Below are 19,374 nucleotides of genomic sequence, written 5' to 3' on the forward strand. Positions count from 1 at the left end.
AAATCTCCTCCTCTTTTACCATATAATGAACAAAATAGTAGTTTTTTTTTTTAACTAGTGCATCTATTCCAGTATTTATGTTACAAACAATGTCTGTATGTGGTATCTGAGAGGTGACTGAGGGTCTGACCTGTGTTACTCATTTAGCCCAGCTTCCAGACAATAATATATATATATATATATATATATATATATATATATATATATATATATATATATATATATATATATATATATATATATATATATTTTTTTTTTTAAATGATATAATCAAATGTTATGTTTCATAGAAAGGGAGTTGTCAGTTCTTATTTTTATTCTGTGGTTCTCATGAGAGCTGTACAACTGTGCTGAGGTACCACTAAAACCGCTTGTCGACAGTCTTTAAAATAACATGTTTTATGTCCCAGAGACAAAAGAAAGGAAGAAAGTTAAAATTACATGAGGGTAACTGAATGGTGACAGGGTTCTTATTTTCTGTGAGCTATCAGAAGATGATTATAAAGGGTTTTGAGAAGTGATAAAAACAGTAACGGGTGGGAGAGCTTGAAAGAGAGAATAAAGGAAATAAACTGACAGTTAAAAAGACTCCTGTGGTATATGAAACAATATTTAATTAAGTACAAACAAATGTCAAAGTGTTGAACAAGAGCACAAATTACAAATAAACTGTGATGGATACTTTCAAATCTTGAAAATAATTTTATCCACATTGTACAATGACAAATGTTTTTTTTATATAAATATGACAAACGTGTCTATGGGCTCTCGGTTTGTGTAGACAGAGTACTTACTTTTCTGATACAGTAAGTAGCCTACATCCTGAGAAATACCCTTTAAAAACAACTATTAGCCATCAACACAACCACCCAGTTTTCAAGAATCAAATATAATTAATATTTCAATTAAATATGTTTTTAATTATTTGTTTTTTACATTCCCATGGGCAATTTTATAACTTAAGAACTGTTCTTAAATATGACACTGTTTTTGATAAATGTAGGGCTCACATGTGGCTTCTCTAGAATAGCTTATGATGGCTATTGCTGGTGAATAAACATAGCATAAAATAACACAATTTTTCTTACTAGGTCATTATTAACTGGCCCCTGGACACTCAACATTTTTTTAAATCTATTAAACTTCATTTCTGAAGTAAGCCCGCCAAAATTATCACAAACCCAAATAAAAAGACTATTTTATCCTCTTGAGACCCTGTGGCCTCATATGAGGACATTATATTTTTGTGAATTTCTCTGAGTCTGTTCATGCCACAGTTTTAGATCTGGATGTCCTGTACAGAGCACATTCAGGGCTTTTCAGAGATACCAAATGATTGGATGTTTCACATGACCACTCCCTCTCCTTGGTCATCAAAATGTCTGAAATTAATTTAGTGACACTCTTATAGAAATATGATAATATTTCTATAATATATTGTAGTTATCATTTAAATCTGTCTAATTTTTAAATTCTGTGTCATAAATCAACATCTCAGAAATATGTTATGGGGTTTCAAATCAAAATATGACTTTCTGTTACTAAACAGGACATTGATTTCATACATGTCCTCAGATGAGGACACCGGGACTAAACGCATGCTTATGACGCATTTTTGGAGACATAACAAATGAATAGAGAAAGAAATTATATTTCAACATTCTATTAAATATTATATATTATTATGAAAATCTTGACAATTATTACTCATATTATTACACTTCTTTTTTCATTACATGTTGCCCCAAAAACACATTTATATGTAAATTATATTTAGTTTATAGATACATTGTATATAATTAGAAAACCCATTAATGGTAATTTTACACACATTTTGCAGAAAGAAAAATGTTATTCTGAATTATTCTGTTATACCATAGTTGAGAATCATCTTTATACAAAGTTTGGTAAAAAAAAAAAAAAAAAAATCTTGAACATTAACAATTTATTGGTGATTTAAAAAAATCTATTGTTTTTGCCTATGCATTTTCATTCATGTCTTTTCATTTTTTTTTTAGAAATTGAGTCCCGATGTCCTCTGCCGAGGACATAACATAACTTTATAAATGAAATGCATGAATGCAGAGCACAAGGCTGCACTGGGAAATCCTGTGTGCGATGCATGACATGCAATGTGCATCTGTGCTTGCAAAGTGAATGAAACTGCTTTGCAGCATTTCACATCATGATAGACCCACTGTCCTCACATGAGGACATCTTTTTTCTGGGAAAACTACTTCCTGTACAAAAACAAATTTTAGGTATTATACTTATTAGGTCCTACATATCCCAAATAGCAAGAAAAATTATAAAATGCACAACAGGCAATCTCTCGGGTTTCAGGAGGTTAAGCCACGAACTTTTTGACCCAGTCTAGGTTCACGTTGAAACACTTCGGAATGGTATGACGTAACGCGTCCTCTTTCGCGGAAATCACGTGACTTGGTCTGTTCGCTACGAGTCCGTTCTTAGAATACTGATGAATCACGGTTCTCATTCAGTTTAGATGCGGTCAGAAACGACATATAATTATGAGGAACCTTTCCTTCATTTGTTGGATTTTATTACTCCTGGACGGTAAGTCCCCTTGATTTGTATTCGCCTCTTTTTATTCATATTCAACACTTTCGGTTTCAATATAAGCCAGACAGAAAACGAGCACGCGCTGATACCTTCTAACTTCAATATCTCCAGTGTTTTAATACATACAAACGTGTATTACTTCAAATGGACGTTGTTGTGATAAATCACACTCGAGCAAACCAATGCGAATGTATTTCGAGGGTAAGGTAGTTGTGTATGTACTGTATTATGTGTTTGGTGATCAGAGACACTAGAGGGCGCTGACCGCCTGTAATAATCTGCGTGTCATTCGTGGATAAAAGCTGTGTAATAAATAAATGTAATTCACTATGGTCGTATTGTAGGTTTTTTCATTAGCAATCTTTGTACTAGACACACATGTGCACAGTTTATAGTTTATTTGTATGAGATTAATATGAAAACATTAGCCTATTCAAGTTTGAGACGTGTGTGTGTGTGTGTGTGTCTAAATATATATATATATTTTGTGTGTTTTCCAGTTTCTCCATCTGGCCATGTCAAAACCAATGATGAACACAACATGGCAAGGATAGAGCAATATTCTGGAATGAGTATGTTTTCTGTTCCCTTTACTAGTTATAATGGATTGGGCCTAGTATAGGCCTAGGCCTATTTGTGCCTTCCATGCAGGGACTATGGTTGAAATTTAGTTATACAGTAAATTTGTCTTTACAAAAACAACACAATAATAATAGATGGCACAAGTCTTAACTTTTCTCTTTGCAATGCTTCTCATGTTTGTTCTACAGATGTGTTTGTTGCTGTGGCAGATGGAGTGAAGACGGTGGTAGTGATGGAGGGAGATTCTGTCGTTTTAGACACTAACATTACTGTAATAAAGCAAGATGATACCATACTGTGGATGTTTGGAGATGATAACTCTATTATAGCTAAAATGAACGAAGCGGCTGGAATTTTCTCTGCCAATGATAATGAGAGATTCAGAGACCGACTGGAGCTGGTCAGACAGACTGGGTCTCTGATCATCAAAGAAATCAGAACGGAACACACTGGACTTTATCAACTAAAGATAAAGAGCACAACTGAGATCTCGAAGAAATTCAGTGTTACTGTCCGTGGTGAGTAACTGGTCTTATAATAACTGTAAACTGATAATTACCTAGATTCAAAGTGCAGTATGTGATTTCGGAGAAATGGTGTTGAAAGTGGATTGGACCGAACCCCAAAACACTTGTAGCCAATCAGCAGTGGTTGTCTAAATTGTGAGCAAGACACAAACTTACTTCTCCCCGACAACTTGGGCAAACTTGTTTATTTCTCTGTTCTTTACATTATAGATTATTTAGCCTAATTTGTTTGTGTCCTGATCTCAGAAAGTTTATCTGAACTGATGTGGTCTCTCTGTGATAAGGTTTATGCGTTCACTGGGAGCTTTATTTATCTTTTAAAGGCTCCTTATTATAGTTTAATACTTCAAAAAGTGCTGTTTTAAAAGTGCTGTTTTCTCTTGTATTATTCTCATTTTAATTGTGTAGCTTGAAGCTAATTTTAGCTATAATTTCTTTGATAACCATTTTTTTAAGGAGCTTTTTTAAGGATGGTAACTGAAATTGTATTAGTAATAAGTTACACTGCTAATTACTACAAAAAGTACAATTATTACTGTAACTAGTTACTGCCCAACACTGGTTTTCAATAGTAACAGAACAGTTAAATGGTAAATGGTAAATGGACTGCATTTATATAGCGCTTTCAACAGACCACATGGCCATCCAAAGCGCTTTACAAGTTTGAGTGTCAATTCATGTTGAAGAGACATTCACACTCTCATTATGTGTTTTGGGGAAGGTGGAACGAAGGTGTTAATTAATTAATTAATTCCATTCATTCAAGACTCGACGCTATCTCATGACCAATTCGTACGTATTTTACGAGGTGGCTAATTCGTACGAATTCATACGACCTCACTCGTACGCTTTGTCTAGACCCCGGTGACTGGTAAGTTTAGGCGCGGGGTTAGGTGTACGTCATTCGTACAAATTCATACGAATTGTACGACTCGCGAAATACGTCTTGTTTAGCACAAATCATATGAATTTATATGAATGAGGTCTTACAAATTCATACCAATTAGCCACCTGCCGTGAGACCAGGCAGGCGGTCAAGTGTACTTTTAATTGCTTGAGAACAGTTTATGTACTGCAAATTGATCAGGTGTCACCTTTTAGAGATTGATTTGGATTTTCCATTTGTAAAAGAAATAGTTAAAAATAAAAACGGCACATGGAAAAGACATTCAGAGTACAGTGTGCTTATTCTGAGCAAAACTTGCAATAGAAAAAACTAATAATACAAATAATATAATCAGGTAGAACAAAACTTTAAAACTAAATGCATACTATATAAGAGATGTATTTTATAACAGTTTTCCGTTCAGTTAATATTACATATTTATGAAAAGCCAGTCCAAAAGATGAATAGGTGGGGCGAGAGAGTTAATAGACTCAATGCAATCCAGCCACACAGTATGGTGATGTTCACCAATTAGTATATGCAAGTATAACTCTTTCCTAAAATTGTTCATGTGTTTGTTGCTGTGACAGATGATGTGCAGTCAGTGTCACTGATGGAGGGAGATTCGGTCACTCTACACACTGATGTTATTAAAATACAAGGAGGTGATCAGATTGTGTGGAAGTTTGGAGGCCAAGGCACTCTCATTGCTCACTTAACCATTTAACTGTCGCCCTCACTAGTTGAGCTCAAACCCAAACCTGGCCTACACAAACTAAAACAGTCACAGTTCATGAACCCTCTGGGTTACAGACATAACTGAGGGCTCTTTAGAAAGATACTAGTTAAGAGTTCGTTGCTCACGTATCCGAAATTATTATTGCAGTGTAGACAATAAATTAAGAGAAGTTAAAATATTTTGACAAGTAATAATCAAATTATTTCCATGAAAGGGATTTAGGAGTAAATGAATGGAAACGTGTCGGTGCAACTTTAAAAGCAATGAAGCCAAAGCCACAATACTGACCAAGTTATATATCAAATTAGAAGACGGAGCCACTGAAAATTAGGTTCATCTGAGCTTTTCTTCTTGAAGAATGCTACTTTTAAAAAGAGCACTTAATTCAAGTGTTTTAAGAATAGCTGTAACTCACATTCAAATCAGACTCCAATTCTGAAAAGGAACACCCACGTTTTACCATCTAATCCATTCTGATGTATAAAATCAGGCTGGGTCCCATTGGTTCCTCATTGGATGTACTATTTCACTTCGCAATGCGCCAAATTGGATAAAAATCAGTTGCAATAAAATGGGTTGTAAATTTAGTTTCACATAGACTTTACGAATTAAAAGTGACGTGTTCTCAGTGTTAAATTGTCTTTTTTTAGCTCCCAGTTTAATAGGCAGGGTCATGTCCAAGTGAGACGTTCATAGATAATACTGAAAAAAGGAATATCTGGAAAAGAAAATGACATTGCGCTGTTTTAAAACCTGTTTGAGCATCACAATCAGCTTGACAGAGCAACATTGACTTAGCCATTGGAGTGAGGTTAGTGCAGGACTTAATGTTTAAGTAACCAACGGAAGATGAGGGGGGTGCTTGAGAAAACCTGTTTGAATACAGTTAGTAAAATGTACTATTTTTTTATGATGCCAGTGGCCTAATAAAAGGTAAATTCCTGAACAAGTAACATTTCAGTTAACATTCAGTAAGAGTAATTAAGACTAATATTCTCAATGAGAAATTCTATTCTTAAAAATCTACATATGGCTTACTGAAGAATCTAAACAATCCACATAATTCTCTGTAATCATTTGTTGGCGGCATTTTACACCCATCAAAATTTGAACTAGCGTTGCATTGACTGACTGTGCACAGTGAAGATTGGGTTGGGCATTTCTGGAGGTTACATTGTTAGAGCGTTTTGAATCTCCGACCAATCAGTGCTGCAGAAAAAATGCTGAGGCCGGGTTTATTTTATTCGTAAGACTCGAACAAATATAATAATATATGGTTTTATTACTGAAACAACCTCAGAGTGCAAAATTTGATGTAAAATAGAAAAGAAATGTAATTGTCCAATGAGAAATATTACTTAATCAAAACAAATGTCACCTCAATATTTGTCTTAAATTTGGAATTTTTTAATAAAAAGTCTAACTGATTTTTTCTTTTAAATAGTTATCTTGAACACTACACTGATATTTGCGTGACTGAATTTATCCGCCATGGTCTCTGAACAAAAACAGTTTAGAACTCACTATTTAAATGTTGCGTGTATTTATACGAAATCCTAATACAAATGAGAATGATATTATTGTTGTAATATCACGGTCATGCATATTAGAATCCTGAGCCTTTAAACTGTCACATGACATATTGTAAGTCTATATTGATTAAGATTTTGAAAGTAAAATCATTCAGTAAATGTAAACGTACTAACCTCGGGACCGTCGATGGTCTCGAGCAAGTTAATGGATTAAATGGCACTACTGATGCTAGATGGAAAAACCTGATCAAACTGAATGATCATACTGGAGACCTCACCGTCAGAAACATCCAAACTGAACACTCTGGAGACTATGATCTGGAGATCAACAACAGCAGCATGATCTTACACAAGAAATTCCATATTGCAGTTAGTGGTGAGTGCCTCAGATTTTTCTATCATGTATTGTTTTTTTATGAATCTGTTGGGTTCCACAATTATCAAATTATATATTTTTTATGTAAACCCTACCAAATAGAGAACGGTTTAAATGCTCAGATTCTTATCTTATTTTGCATTAATGCAGACAAAAATGTATTGTTAATTGAGTAACACTTTAGAATAATGGTCCATTAGTAAATGTTAGTTAACTACTTTAGTTAGTATGATCTAAGCAAGAACCAATCCTTCTACAGCATTTATTACATTTACATTTATTCATTTAGCAGACGCTTTTATCCAAAGCGACTTACAGATGAGGACAGTGGAAGCAATCAAAAACAACAAAAAGAGCAATGATATATACGTGCTATAACAAGTCTCAGTTAGGTTAACACAGTACACATAGCATGGGATTTTAAATAATATAATAAATAAAAAGAAAACAGATAGAATAAAAAAGAATAGAGCAAGCTAGTGTTAGAGGTCATTACACATACACACACATACAATTGCATAATTAATGAAAAGAAAATAGAATAGAAAAAAAGAAAAGATTAGAAAGGTAGTTAGATTTTTTTTTTAAAGAATAGAATTAGAATAGTGAGTGTTAAAGTTAGAGGGTCATATAAAGATGGAAGAGATGTGTTTTAAGCCGATTCTTGAAGATGGCTAAGGACTCAACTGCTCGGATTGAGTTGGGGAGTTCATTCCACCAGGAGGGAACATTTAATTTAAAAGTCTGTAAAAGTGACTTTGTGCTTCTTTGGGATGGCACAACCAAGCGACGTTCACTTGCAGAACGCAAGCTTCTAGAGGGCACATAAGTCTGAAGTAACAAATTTAGGTAAATGGGTGCAGAGCCAGTGGTAGTTTTGTAGGCAAATATCAATGCCTTGAATTTTATGCGAGCAGCAATTGGAAGCCAGTGCAAATTAATAAACAGAGGTGTGTCATGTATTCTTTTTGGCACAATAAAAATTGATCTTGCTGCCGCGTTCTGAATTAATTGTAAAGTTTTGATAGAATTGGCTGGAAGACCTGCCAAGAGGGCATTGCAATAGTCCAGCCTGGACAGGACAAGAGCTTGAACAAGGAGTTTTGCAGCATGTTCCGAAAGAAAGGGCTTGATCTTCTTGATGTTGAATAAAGCAAATCTGCAGGATCGGACAGTTTTAGCAATGTGGTCTGAGAAAGTCAGCTGATCATCAATCATAACTCCAAGGCTTCTAGCTGGTTTTGAAGGAGTTATGGTTGATGTGCCTAACTTGATGGTGAAATTGTGATGGAACGATGGGTTTGCTGGAATCACAAGCAGTTCTGTCTTGGGAAGGTTGAGTTGAAGGTGATTGTCCTTTATCCAGCAAGAAATGTCTGTTAGACAAGCTGAGATGCGAATAGCTACCGTCGGATCATCAGGATGGAACGAGAGGTAGAGTTGAATGTCATCAGCATTGCAGTGGTATGAAAAGCCATGTTTCTGAATGACAGAACCTAATGATGCCATGTAGACAGAGAAGAGAAGTGGTCCAAGAACTGAGCCCTGAGGCACCCCAGTAGTTAGATGTTGTGACTTGGACACCTCACCTCTCCAAGATACTTTGAAGGACCTATCTGATAGGTAAGACTCAAACCATTGAAGTGTGGTTCCTGAGATGCCTTTTGCCAGTAGGGTCGATAGGAGAATCTGGTGGTTAATCATGTCAAAAGCAGGATAAGTACTGAAGATTTGGATTCCGTTCTTGCCAGTCTTAGAGCTTCAACAACTGAGAGCAAGGCAGTCTCAGTTGAATGTCCACTTCTGAAGCCAGATTAGTTGCTGTCAAGGAGGTTGTTGTGTGTGAGAAATGTAGAGACTTGTTTGAACACAGCTCGTTCAAGTGTTTTTGCAATGAAAGGAAGAAGGGAAACTGGTCTGTAGTTCTCTAAAAGAGATGGGTTGAGGTTGGGTTTCTTAAAGTAGTGGAGTTATAGTAATAGTGGAGTGTCTGTTTAAATGATGAGGGAAAAACACCAGTGTGGAGGGATGTGTTGATAATATGAGTGAGTGAGTGCAGGTACAACTGCAGGAGAAATGGCTTGAAGCAGATGAGATGGAATAGGATTAAGCGGGCAAGTTGTAGGGTGATTAGAAAGGATGAGTTTTGAGACTTCTGCCTCAGAGAGTGAAGAGAAGGATGTAAATGAGTGTAAGTTTTCTGGTGATATGAGCTTGACTGATTGTGGTGTGGAAAATTGTGCACTAATGTGTTTAATTTTATTAATGAAAAACGTTGCAAAGTCGTCAGCTATTAGAGATGAAGCAGGAGGGGGAGGAGGAGGACAAAGAAGTGAGGAAAATGTTTTAAAAAGCATGTGAGAGTTAGACGAATTGTTAATTTGTTATGGTAGTATGTCATTTTAGCAGTGGAGACATTAGCAGAGAAAGAATATAGGAGTGAATGATACAAATTAAGGTCAGTAGTATTTTTGGACTTACGCCACACCCTTTCAGCAGCTCTAAGCTTAGAACGGTGTTTGCATAGAACATCAGATAACCAAGGGGCAGAAGGGTTGATACGGGCTGGCCTGGAAGATAAGGGGCAAAAAGTGTCTTAACAAGATGTAAGAGTGGAGCAGAACAAACAGTTTAGGGGAAGGAAGTGAAGATGAAACCATTGCAGAAAGCCGGGAGGGTGAAAGTGTGCGTAGGTTATGTCGAAAGATGACATTTGGAGGGGTAAGTGATGTGTCAGGGACCATGTTGAGGTTAAGAGTGAGGAGGAAGTGATCCGACGTGTGCAGTGGAGTAACCAGAACATGATCAGCAGAGCAGTGTCGTGTATAAATAAGGTCCAGTTGGTTGCCTGATTTGTGAGTAGCAGTAGTTGACACTTGGTTGAGATCAAAAGAGGCAAGCAGAGAGTGGAAATCAGCATACAGAGGTTTATGTAGATGATCTCAGTTGATGTTAATTTCAATATTAACTAATGCATTATTCAAAGGCATAAGTTGCGCTTGATAACATTATTTAATGCACTGTGAATTAGCATGAACTAACAATGAATAACTATTTTCATTAACATTAACAGATTAATAAATACAGTAATGTATTGTTAATTGTTTGTTCATGTTAATTAATGAAATAACTAACATTAACTAATGGACCATTATTCTAAAGTGTCAGTGTTAATTGTACAGTCAACAGCATGCAATCAAATTTCTAAGCATTATTATTATTCAGTTGTAAATGACAGTTGCTAGCTTGCAGGATATTTAACCTAAAACATGAAATGTCTGTCATTATTTATTCACCATCATGTCATGCCAAATAGGCATTGCTTTTCTTCTTCTGTGGAACAGAAAATAACATTTTTTAACTGGTTTTTGTTTGCCAGAAGAAAGAAGGTTTAGAATGACAACAGGTTGAGAAAATGATTACATCATTTACATTTTTTTGGGTGATTTATATAAAAAAAAAAAAAAAAGTGAGGATATTTCAATGCGACACAATGAAGGATTCCTTTGTGCGTCAGTCTCCCCCTGGAGGAAGGACAACTTTGAGTTGGATGTGTATTATCAAATCAACAGTCATCAACAATGGTGACATTAGAGTACTTGAAATGAGGCAGGATTTTCACTAGTGATCACTGGCAGACATAGAACCGGGTACTGCAGTCTTATGAAATGCCTCATATTATTGTTCATGCATGTATAGCCATTAGGAATAAATTAAAATGTCAATCTGCCTTTTGTCAACACATGTCTTCAATAGCAGGAATATTTGCTGATCTATTACAGAGCTCCCCCCGCGTTCACACTGGGAGACAACTGGTCCAGTGTTGGCAGGCATTGTTGTTATCTTAATCCTGATCGGAATTGGAATCTGTATTGGGCTCAAGATGGGTTGGTTTGAAATATGTTGGCCATGTAAGAAGAGTAAGTAAAATGAGTATAATTCAAACATGGCATTGAATGTCAACCTGACATGTTCAAATGACAGAAAATGTTTGGTTAATAGAGGGAAGCTAGAGATTTCTTGACTAAAATTAGCAGTTTGAGTCCATCTGATGACTCAACATTAAATGCTTAAACAAACAGGTCAACGTTTCGTAAGTACCAGAGCCAGAGTTTCAGAAATTAACCTATCAACATTAATTTCTCATAGTCATCTCTGCATATTAAACTGGGATAAGTATTTTAACATCAAAACACTTCAAACATCTCCTTTGACTTTGACGTATATATATATATATATATATATATATATATATATATATATATATATATATATATATATATATATATATATAAATGGAAATGAAATGAATGTGGCTTGAAAGATAAATAACTGTAAGATGTATCATTTATTTAGCAGCTTTTATTGTATTATTTGGGTTTGTGTAGCTGTAGCATTAACATTACATGTAGATCAGAACTATTCATCTCTCTCATTGTAACGCATGTGATTCTTTTCTGTTTATTATAGGTGGTGAAACAACTCAAGTGCTATACGAGGCAGCACCTAAACAATGACCAACAGCAGTAGGTCAGTCAGTTCACATTAATAGAGTTTGAGAATCAACCATATAGCACTGTGGAAAGAGTTAAGAAATTTTTATTAGAAAACAAATATATATCTATCTATATATATATATATATATATATATATATATATATATATATATAGGGAAAGGTGAAGGTGATGCTTGCCATTCAAACTCATTGATTATCTTCAAACTATGGATGTATAGCTACATTAATGTATAATGTACTTGACTGTATGCTCAGTAAGGCCCACACATGCATTCACACGACATGACCTCATTCTGTGGTGCCTGCTGCTTTAGCTATATCTGCTGTGCATACTATGAGTGCTCCAGCTGACTTGAAAAACAAGTGAGATTATTATTTCAACAAATGCGATGTGTGACCTCTATTTCTGATAGTACTGGGATATGTTTACATGAAAACGGTGTAGTAAAAGCAGAAATGTTTTCCTGCATTATGCATGCCAGGCCTAGTTGGTGATGCCCCTTTGTAAAGAAACACTACATGTTTGATTTGCTCTGAATGCTTTCCAACTGAATAGTTATCTAGAATAAAAAAATGTATGCTGTGGCGTTAAGGTTCATCTTCATTGGAATTACTGGAATAACCAAACCTGTTAAATAGAACATGGTGTCCATGTACTGTTTGCTCCAAATATACATTATATCTTTCCTCTGTGTTGTTCTGTCCAATGTGATCCAGTGTCTGATTTGTTTTGTTGATTAAGTTATCTGTCGAATACGTACTGTACATATAGACTTCTTTGGTTTGCTCTGAAAAAAATAAAAAAATAAAAAAACGTTGATCCTTAAATGATTATTCTGTAGCAGACACAGAATTTTTACATAATTTATGTACACTTGCACATAAATCATGACTATATTATCGTTTTAATGATTACAAAAAGGTTTAAATTGTGGAATAGTGTGACTGAGTGGCATTTTAAAAACTTGCCTTGGCAGCATTATCTTGTTTTGGTTTATGATTCATTTAAAAACAAAACCTTTGTAAATCCAGAAGCATTTTATTAATTATCAGATGCTCACAGTAAAGGAAGAAAGAAGCAAATAGTATCATGACGATGTGCATCTATTTTATGTTTTGTCAAACTGGTGGTGAATTCGTACAACTAACGAAGGGGCAAAAAACAGCAACACTTGTGCAGCTGGATTCCTGCACGGATAGGAACAAGAATACACTTCAAAATAAGAGTCCTGAAACACTAAGATGGGGAAAACGAGACCGGAATCATAACAGGAACATGCAAAAAATGCTACCAAAGGTTTTGGAAAATAATACAATTAATGAAATGTGTAATTTGATACCAGTCCTATGGCAATGTTTATTTATTTAAAAAAAATGTAATGATGCAAATAAAGCTACTTGGATCAAATATACTTGCTCAGTTATGCAGTCTTTCTAACATGTAGGTTCAGGGATATATTTTTTTATTTTTTTCACCTGTGACAGTCTAGGCACTTTTTTTCTTTGAGTGTGAGACTAATGTCTCTAATGCTAATGGTGCTATGTAATTTGCATTTGATTTTAAATTACTTTCCTTAAAACCATACTCGATTTAGGATCTACTAATTAAATAAATAAATGAAAAAAGAATAACCTGCCATTTATCATTGTGGAAAAGCAAATATATTTAAGCTTTTATTATTTCACACTGTTTATTGGCTATTTGTTTTATTGTCATTTACTACTAAGGTAATATAATACAAAATATAGCATTATATATATATATATATATATATATATATATATATATATATACATATATTTTTTAGAAATGAATATATAAAAGATATATTTGCAATGCTGTTAACCTAACTAGAAACACATCATCATAGTCTGTGAAAAGGATTCATTATTGTTTTGATCCATTCATTATTGATCCTGTTCATCTCTTCTGGATCTGATGTCATAAACCAGCACAATGAACGCAGCCACAGCAGCCAGACCCACCACAGCAGTGACGACCAATCGGATCACAGGTTCAGTCCCTCCGCCATAATGGACTTCATCTGAAGAGGGAACTGATTCACAGAAACAACATTTTCTAACTCGGGTAAAGAAAATATACATTAATATCACACAAATGTACCTGACCGGAGACTTGCTCAGTAAATAAATGACAACTGCTAACGTACCTGAACACAAACGACAGAGATCGGTAATGCAGACGTGTTTGGTCTTGTTGCTGATGGGATTGTTGATCACACAACTGTAGCTGTTTTTCTCCTGATATTCCACCTCCAGAGGAAGTGAGAGACTGATGCTGAGATCAGACACACTTATGCTGGACAATAAACTGTTTCCTTTGTACCAGGAGAGAGTCACAGCACTCACATTCACCACTGAACACAGCAGCGAACATTCTGAGCCTGATGAACACTGTGAAATGTCACTGGTAACGACAGGAATGGATAGTGGAGCTGCAACACATGAAATAAGATGAAACCTGAGTACAATAAGAGATACAAAAGGAATGTTTTATTCTTGAATGTTGCATGAGTGTTTACTATGACCTCACCAGCACTGCACGTTTTGTAAGTGTCTACACCGGATGCAAGCATTATGCTGTCTACACTGGAAACGAAGTGGTGCCTCGGCATATGCACTGTGCATATACAGTATATATAAAGAGAAAGAGAACCACCTCTTTCTCATGGTTTTATAATCTGAAGAACCTTATTTTGCCACAAAGAACATTTTGTCAAACAGAAAGTTTCTTCAGATGTTAAAGGTTCTTTTTTTAACCATTTAGACAAAATGATGGTATCATGTAACACCTTTATTTTTATATACATAATAGAAAAGGCTGGTTGCAATAATGTGCATTCAAGAATGCACAGGTGATGCCTCTATAAATAATAATAATAATAAATACAGTTTTAAAAATTCTAAACTGTTTTAACAGTAAATTTGGACCATATCTTAAATGAATCTGTAAATTCAAATATTAAAATAATCCTGAAATATTACCATTAAGAGAATGATATAATAGTCTGCTGTTTACATTAGGAATATGGAGAGGACTCTACTCACCATAAACAGTTACACTGAATCTCTTGACAGACTCCCTATTACTAGTAATACTCAATTCATATCCTCCAGTGTCTGTTACTCTGCTGTCTTTGATTGTGAGTGATCCGTTTCTGGCCAGCGTCAGTCTGTCTTTGAATCTCGTATAATCATGATAGGTGAGGTTGCCCATAATAACTTTAGCGATGAGAATGCCATTAAACCTCCACTCGATCTCACTCCTCAGCTCTATTTCTGAAGCGTTAGAGTCCAGAGTGACAGAATCGCCTACCATCACTGACACTCCATGCGACTCGACATGAAACACACCTGCACGTAAATATTTAAACCTTAATGTTAATTTTCGTATTTTATGATTTTATTTATTTATTTTTTATTTATTATTTATTATTATTATTATATTTTTTTTTATAAAAAGATTTATAACTTACCAACTAGGCACAACAAAAAGAACAAATCAAGTGTCCAAATCATTTTCGTAAAGGCTCAGAAAACTGAAACTTGTGTGTCATTATTTAAGGTCATTAAAATGTTGCGTAACATTGAAACCCCACAGAAGTCTGACAGTCTGTGCAGGGCGCGCGCCTGACCTCGCCCAGGCGGCAACACGTGGTGACGTTTGCATCTGTTCAAACAACAGAGGTTTAGAGTCTGGTCCGATGGTGCTTTCGGAAGTAGGCTTTTGCCAAGTTCATTTATTTATTTGTTTATTTATTTATTTATTAACATTTTGCCGGGTTGTGACTAGAAGGGAGACAGCAAAAGTAAATTAAATTTACTGTACGATTGTGTTTTGTTACCCCCACCCATTACAATAATTTAAATAGGCTACAGTATTTATTGTTGTTCAGCAAAATTCCCCAAAACTGATGTGCGCATGTAGTCGCACCTGTTCCATGATCCAGCCTTAACCATTTTATCTCGGAATTGGGCTTGTAAAACAGGTTGACATTTTGACGATTTTTTTTTATTCGAAAACCAAGGCGCTGATGATACTGCGCATGCATGATTCAGAGTGAAGAAGATTGACACAGAGCGTCTGAACCGAACTGATTCTTTTGATGATTGATTCTGAACTGATTCTGTGCTAATGTTATAAGCCCACGCCCAATCATAATATTAGTACAATTTATTAATAATAATTTAGCCATAAATAAAATGACCAACATGATGACCTTTCACCTGACGACGACGACGTCATCCAACCAGGAGGATTCCTCAGCCACATGCGCATACTTAATTGCTAGAGGATATTTTCAGCAGCGTGGCAGCTGGTAAGTGGTACTTTTTTTTTTACATGTAGAGTGACTTAAAAATAATTATCACAACACTGGTAAGGCTTATTCAGATTTTCTCATTCTCTGAATTATCATTATAAAAATAAAAACAATTCAGAAATGAATTAAAATATAATTATATTTTAAATTTGATGAAAATATTTTTTTTTCTACAATAGCAACAGTGTTTACAACAGCAAGACCACTTTAGCCTGTAAATCTCTCTGGAAATAAATGTAAAAATATCAATGTCAATAAAAAATGCATAATATACCTGATATCAAAGTGCAGTGTGAAGGATATGAATAACAAATGTAGGCTGTCATTTGTTTACATTGCAAAGGTGTTCAATTTTAGACAACAACAACTACAACAGTAATAATAATATTAATCACAATATCAGTTTTTTTATGTTTTGTATCAATATAGTAGTGATGGTTAAAATAATAGATTAATGCTGTAATAGTAATTTGAGCCTTGTTCCTAGATGGACACAGAGTGGAAAGTAATAGATCAAATGAGGAGATGGAGATAGAGGAAGAAAAAGAGGGAAATGTAGAGGCACAAGTGACAGACAGAGAGCAGGGAACAGCAAGCCAGGAGACAGAGGCTGGTGAGAAAGAGGAAAATGTAGAGGCACAGGTGTTTTCTAGTGATCGACCGATATTGATTTTTTATAACCGATACCGATACCGATTATTTGCATGTTTATGTACCCGATAACCGATATGCAGAACCGATATTTATTTACTGTTATACTTCTGTTTCTGACAATTATTACAACACAAATGAGCTGAAAAAAAAAAACATTTTATTTATAACAATCACTCCCTCCTTGCATACAAAAAACTTTATATTTATACACAAATAAATAGAGGGGTCTGAGTCCAAAAAATGTAAGTGCACTGTTACTAAGTGTCTTTGTTTTAAAATAAAAGCTTTGATGAGGTAAAAAAAATAAAAACGGGTAAAAAAATAAAGCACAAAAATGATTCTAACATATTGGTGGGGGCGGGAGGGCTATTTAGGAGTGCATAGCTATTTAGTAGTGTAACTTAATAATCCCAGTTAAGCAGAACTAGGTTTTAGTGTAGAAAACAGAGTCTTTCAGCATTCTGCCCTGCCTGCTTCCTTCAAAAATGTCATGCAGTGGCCGTGCTTGAGGCTTCCTGATCATCAACCCAGTCAGGTGCTGAGAAATATGAACGAACTTTTATCCCGAGACTATATAAAATTAAACAGCACTTGTCAGTTGGCATTTTATGATCTAGATTCAATCTAACGTTAGATCATGAAATGCCAACTGACAAAGTGCTGTTTGACTATAATTTAATCAACCGCGATCGCGCATGGAGATAATAAATAAATAATTTCCACAAAGCGGTAGGCTATATTTATATGTGTATTAGCGAAATAATTGTTATGTAGTAAATGATAATATAATCTAGTGTGTTTAAACAAGATAATCTTGTCAAAAGTTTCATTCAGTGGCATTGCTTGAGGCTTCCTGATCATCAACCCAGTCAGGTGCTGAGCAATATGAACGAACTTTTTTTCCCGAGACTATATAAAGTTAAACAGCACTTGTCAGTTGGCATTTTATGATCTAAATTTAATCTAATGTTTAATCATGAAATGCCAACTGACAAAGTGCTGTTTGACTATAACTTAATCAACCGCGATCGCGGATGGAGATAATAAATAATTAATTTCCACAAAGCGGTAGGCTATATTTATATGTGTATTAGCGAAATAATTGTTATGTAGTAAATGAAAATATAATCTAGGGTGTTTAAACAAGATAATCTTGTCAAAAGTTTAATTCAGTGGCCGTGCTTAAGCCTCCAGATCATCCGTCAGTTGCTAATATGAACGAACTTTCTCTTCTAGACTAATGGCGAGCAAATACAACAGATAGAGAATTAAATTCAACGCTTTTATTTTCAACATGCACTCATTCATGTCTGTTTTATTTAATTCATGTAAAGATACGTCTTTATTGGGGCAGGACATGACGAACACTACGTGACTCAATGAGTTCGTCTCAATTGTTTAGAAACAAGCTGCATAAATTAACTATATCAGGAATTTATGTCTCAGATCTCATTTGTGCATGTCTGTTATGTTAAATAAAGTTGATTAATTAAAGCAAACCAAGTAGAACATATACTTTACCTGTGCACTGAGCTGTTGTTGACTTATCTCCTCAGACGCCCGGGCTGCAATGGCGGAAATCTCAAAACGGCCACAAGATGGCGCCGTAAATCGGCGAATCCGATATTACAAAACCGATACCCGATTATGGAAAAATGCTTAAATATCGGGAAAAATATCGGTAAACAGATACATCGGTCGATCACTAGTGTTTTCTATAGTTTTTACTATAACTGCTGTTCTTAATTATTCCGAATCAGCAAGGAATGCATCACAATATATTGCTGTATTGATATTTTGAACAGGACCATTTAAAGCCTTGTTCCATGTGCCCCTTTATTTATACTTTGAGCACCTGCCCCTCCAAAGGTCTCTGCACGGCCCTGTTCAGAGGGAGTGTCAGCCACATTAAAAAAGTTAACCGCTTAAGTCATTTGCGGATTAATGCTTATTGGGGAGACGCGGACCAGTTCAAACGATTCAGTTCAATTTGGTGAACTGGTTCAAGAAGATCCGTTACATCAAGTGATTTGTTCGTGAACTGGATATCACTAAACTGCAGTGAATGCGCTCACATTTCCACTGTCACTTCCGGGGCTTAATCGTGCCTCGTCGGGGCTTCCTCTGGGCCAAAGGCCAGGGTTTTCTGGCCCGACGAAAACTTTGGGCCAAAGCGGGTCAGCTGGGGCTAGAGGAGGGCTTATGAACAAAGGCGGAGTTTCTCAGAGCTCAGCGCTGTGGATCATTTCAGAAAGCTAACAGCTTTAACACCAGCATTAAATACTTTTTTTAAATAAGTTGAGTTAAAAACTCACTCTTACTCAGCAGCGAGTGTTTGCAATAACTTTTTGTTCCAGTGACTTATTTCTTAGTTTTCTGATAACTTCTCTTTGTTGGTGAAATTATAGGGTTGTTTGACGTTGTTCACGAGAAAAATCCTTCATATGTCTTGCATATTTGCATAACATGCTCTACAGTTTCCTCTACTGAACAGACATCACATAGACCTGTGTCATGTTTCCCTATAATGTGTAAAGTCTGATTTAGATTAGAATGTCCTGTTCGTAAATGTGTGAAAATAACTTGATCTTTTCTCCTTAAGTTGTGAATCATTTTGCTTTTCTTTATGGTTTTT

General features: G+C 35.3%; 2 protein-coding genes across 4 annotated transcripts; one reads left to right on the forward strand and one right to left on the reverse strand.

The window, feature by feature from the left end:
* Positions 1-2,436: 2,436 nt before the first annotated feature.
* Positions 2,437-12,554, forward strand: LOC113081510 (uncharacterized). 3 transcript variants are annotated; one of them, XM_026253578.1, is made up of 5 exons: positions 2,437-2,577; positions 3,084-3,155; positions 3,354-3,683; positions 11,008-11,145; positions 11,696-12,554. In XM_026253578.1, exons 1-5 carry the CDS (start codon positions 2,532-2,534, stop codon positions 11,740-11,742), a joined length of 633 nt encoding a protein of 210 aa, XP_026109363.1. In that variant the 5' UTR covers positions 2,437-2,531; the 3' UTR covers positions 11,743-12,554. The 3 variants fall into 3 exon arrangements, with proteins under 3 accessions (XP_026109363.1, XP_026109365.1, XP_026109364.1); XM_026253580.1 differs by lacking the exon at positions 11,008-11,145; XM_026253579.1 differs by lacking the exons at positions 11,008-11,145; positions 11,696-12,554 and adding an exon at positions 5,169-5,417.
* A 1,032-nt stretch (positions 12,555-13,586) lies between these two features.
* On the reverse strand, positions 13,587-15,112 carry LOC113081512 (SLAM family member 5-like). The gene is made up of 4 exons (XM_026253581.1): positions 14,812-15,112; positions 14,113-14,198; positions 13,914-14,016; positions 13,587-13,799 (listed from the first exon to the last, which is right to left on the reverse strand). The coding sequence occupies exons 1-4, from the start codon at positions 15,080-15,082 to the stop codon at positions 13,651-13,653; spliced, it is 609 nt and encodes a 202-aa protein (XP_026109366.1). The 5' UTR covers positions 15,083-15,112; the 3' UTR covers positions 13,587-13,650.
* Positions 15,113-19,374: the final 4,262 nt, after the last annotated feature.

This window comes from Carassius auratus, unplaced genomic scaffold (genome assembly GCF_003368295.1).
Source record: "Carassius auratus strain Wakin unplaced genomic scaffold, ASM336829v1 scaf_tig00034504, whole genome shotgun sequence".
NCBI classification, from domain to species: Eukaryota; Metazoa; Chordata; class Actinopteri; order Cypriniformes; family Cyprinidae; genus Carassius; species Carassius auratus.

Excerpts from the sequence above, each read along its gene's own strand:
- LOC113081510 (XM_026253578.1), top strand. The coding sequence starts at position 2,532 with ATGAGGAACCTTTCCTTCATTTGTTGGATTTTATTACTCCTGGACG. Across the intron at positions 3,684-11,007 it reads ATTCAGTGTTACTGTCCGTG|AGCTCCCCCCGCGTTCACAC; the intron begins GTGAGTAACTGG and ends GATCTATTACAG. Across the intron at positions 11,146-11,695 it reads ATGTTGGCCATGTAAGAAGA|GTGGTGAAACAACTCAAGTG; the intron begins GTAAGTAAAATG and ends TGTTTATTATAG.
- LOC113081512 (XM_026253581.1), bottom strand. The coding sequence starts at position 15,082 with ATGGTAGGCGATTCTGTCACTCTGGACTCTAACGCTTCAGAAATAGAG. Across the intron at positions 14,017-14,112 it reads TGCTGTGTTCAGTGGTGAAT|GTGGAATATCAGGAGAAAAA; the intron begins GTGAGTGCTGTG and ends CTTCCTCTGGAG. Across the intron at positions 13,800-13,913 it reads TCTCTGTCGTTTGTGTTCAG|TTCCCTCTTCAGATGAAGTC; the intron begins GTACGTTAGCAG and ends TCTGTGAATCAG.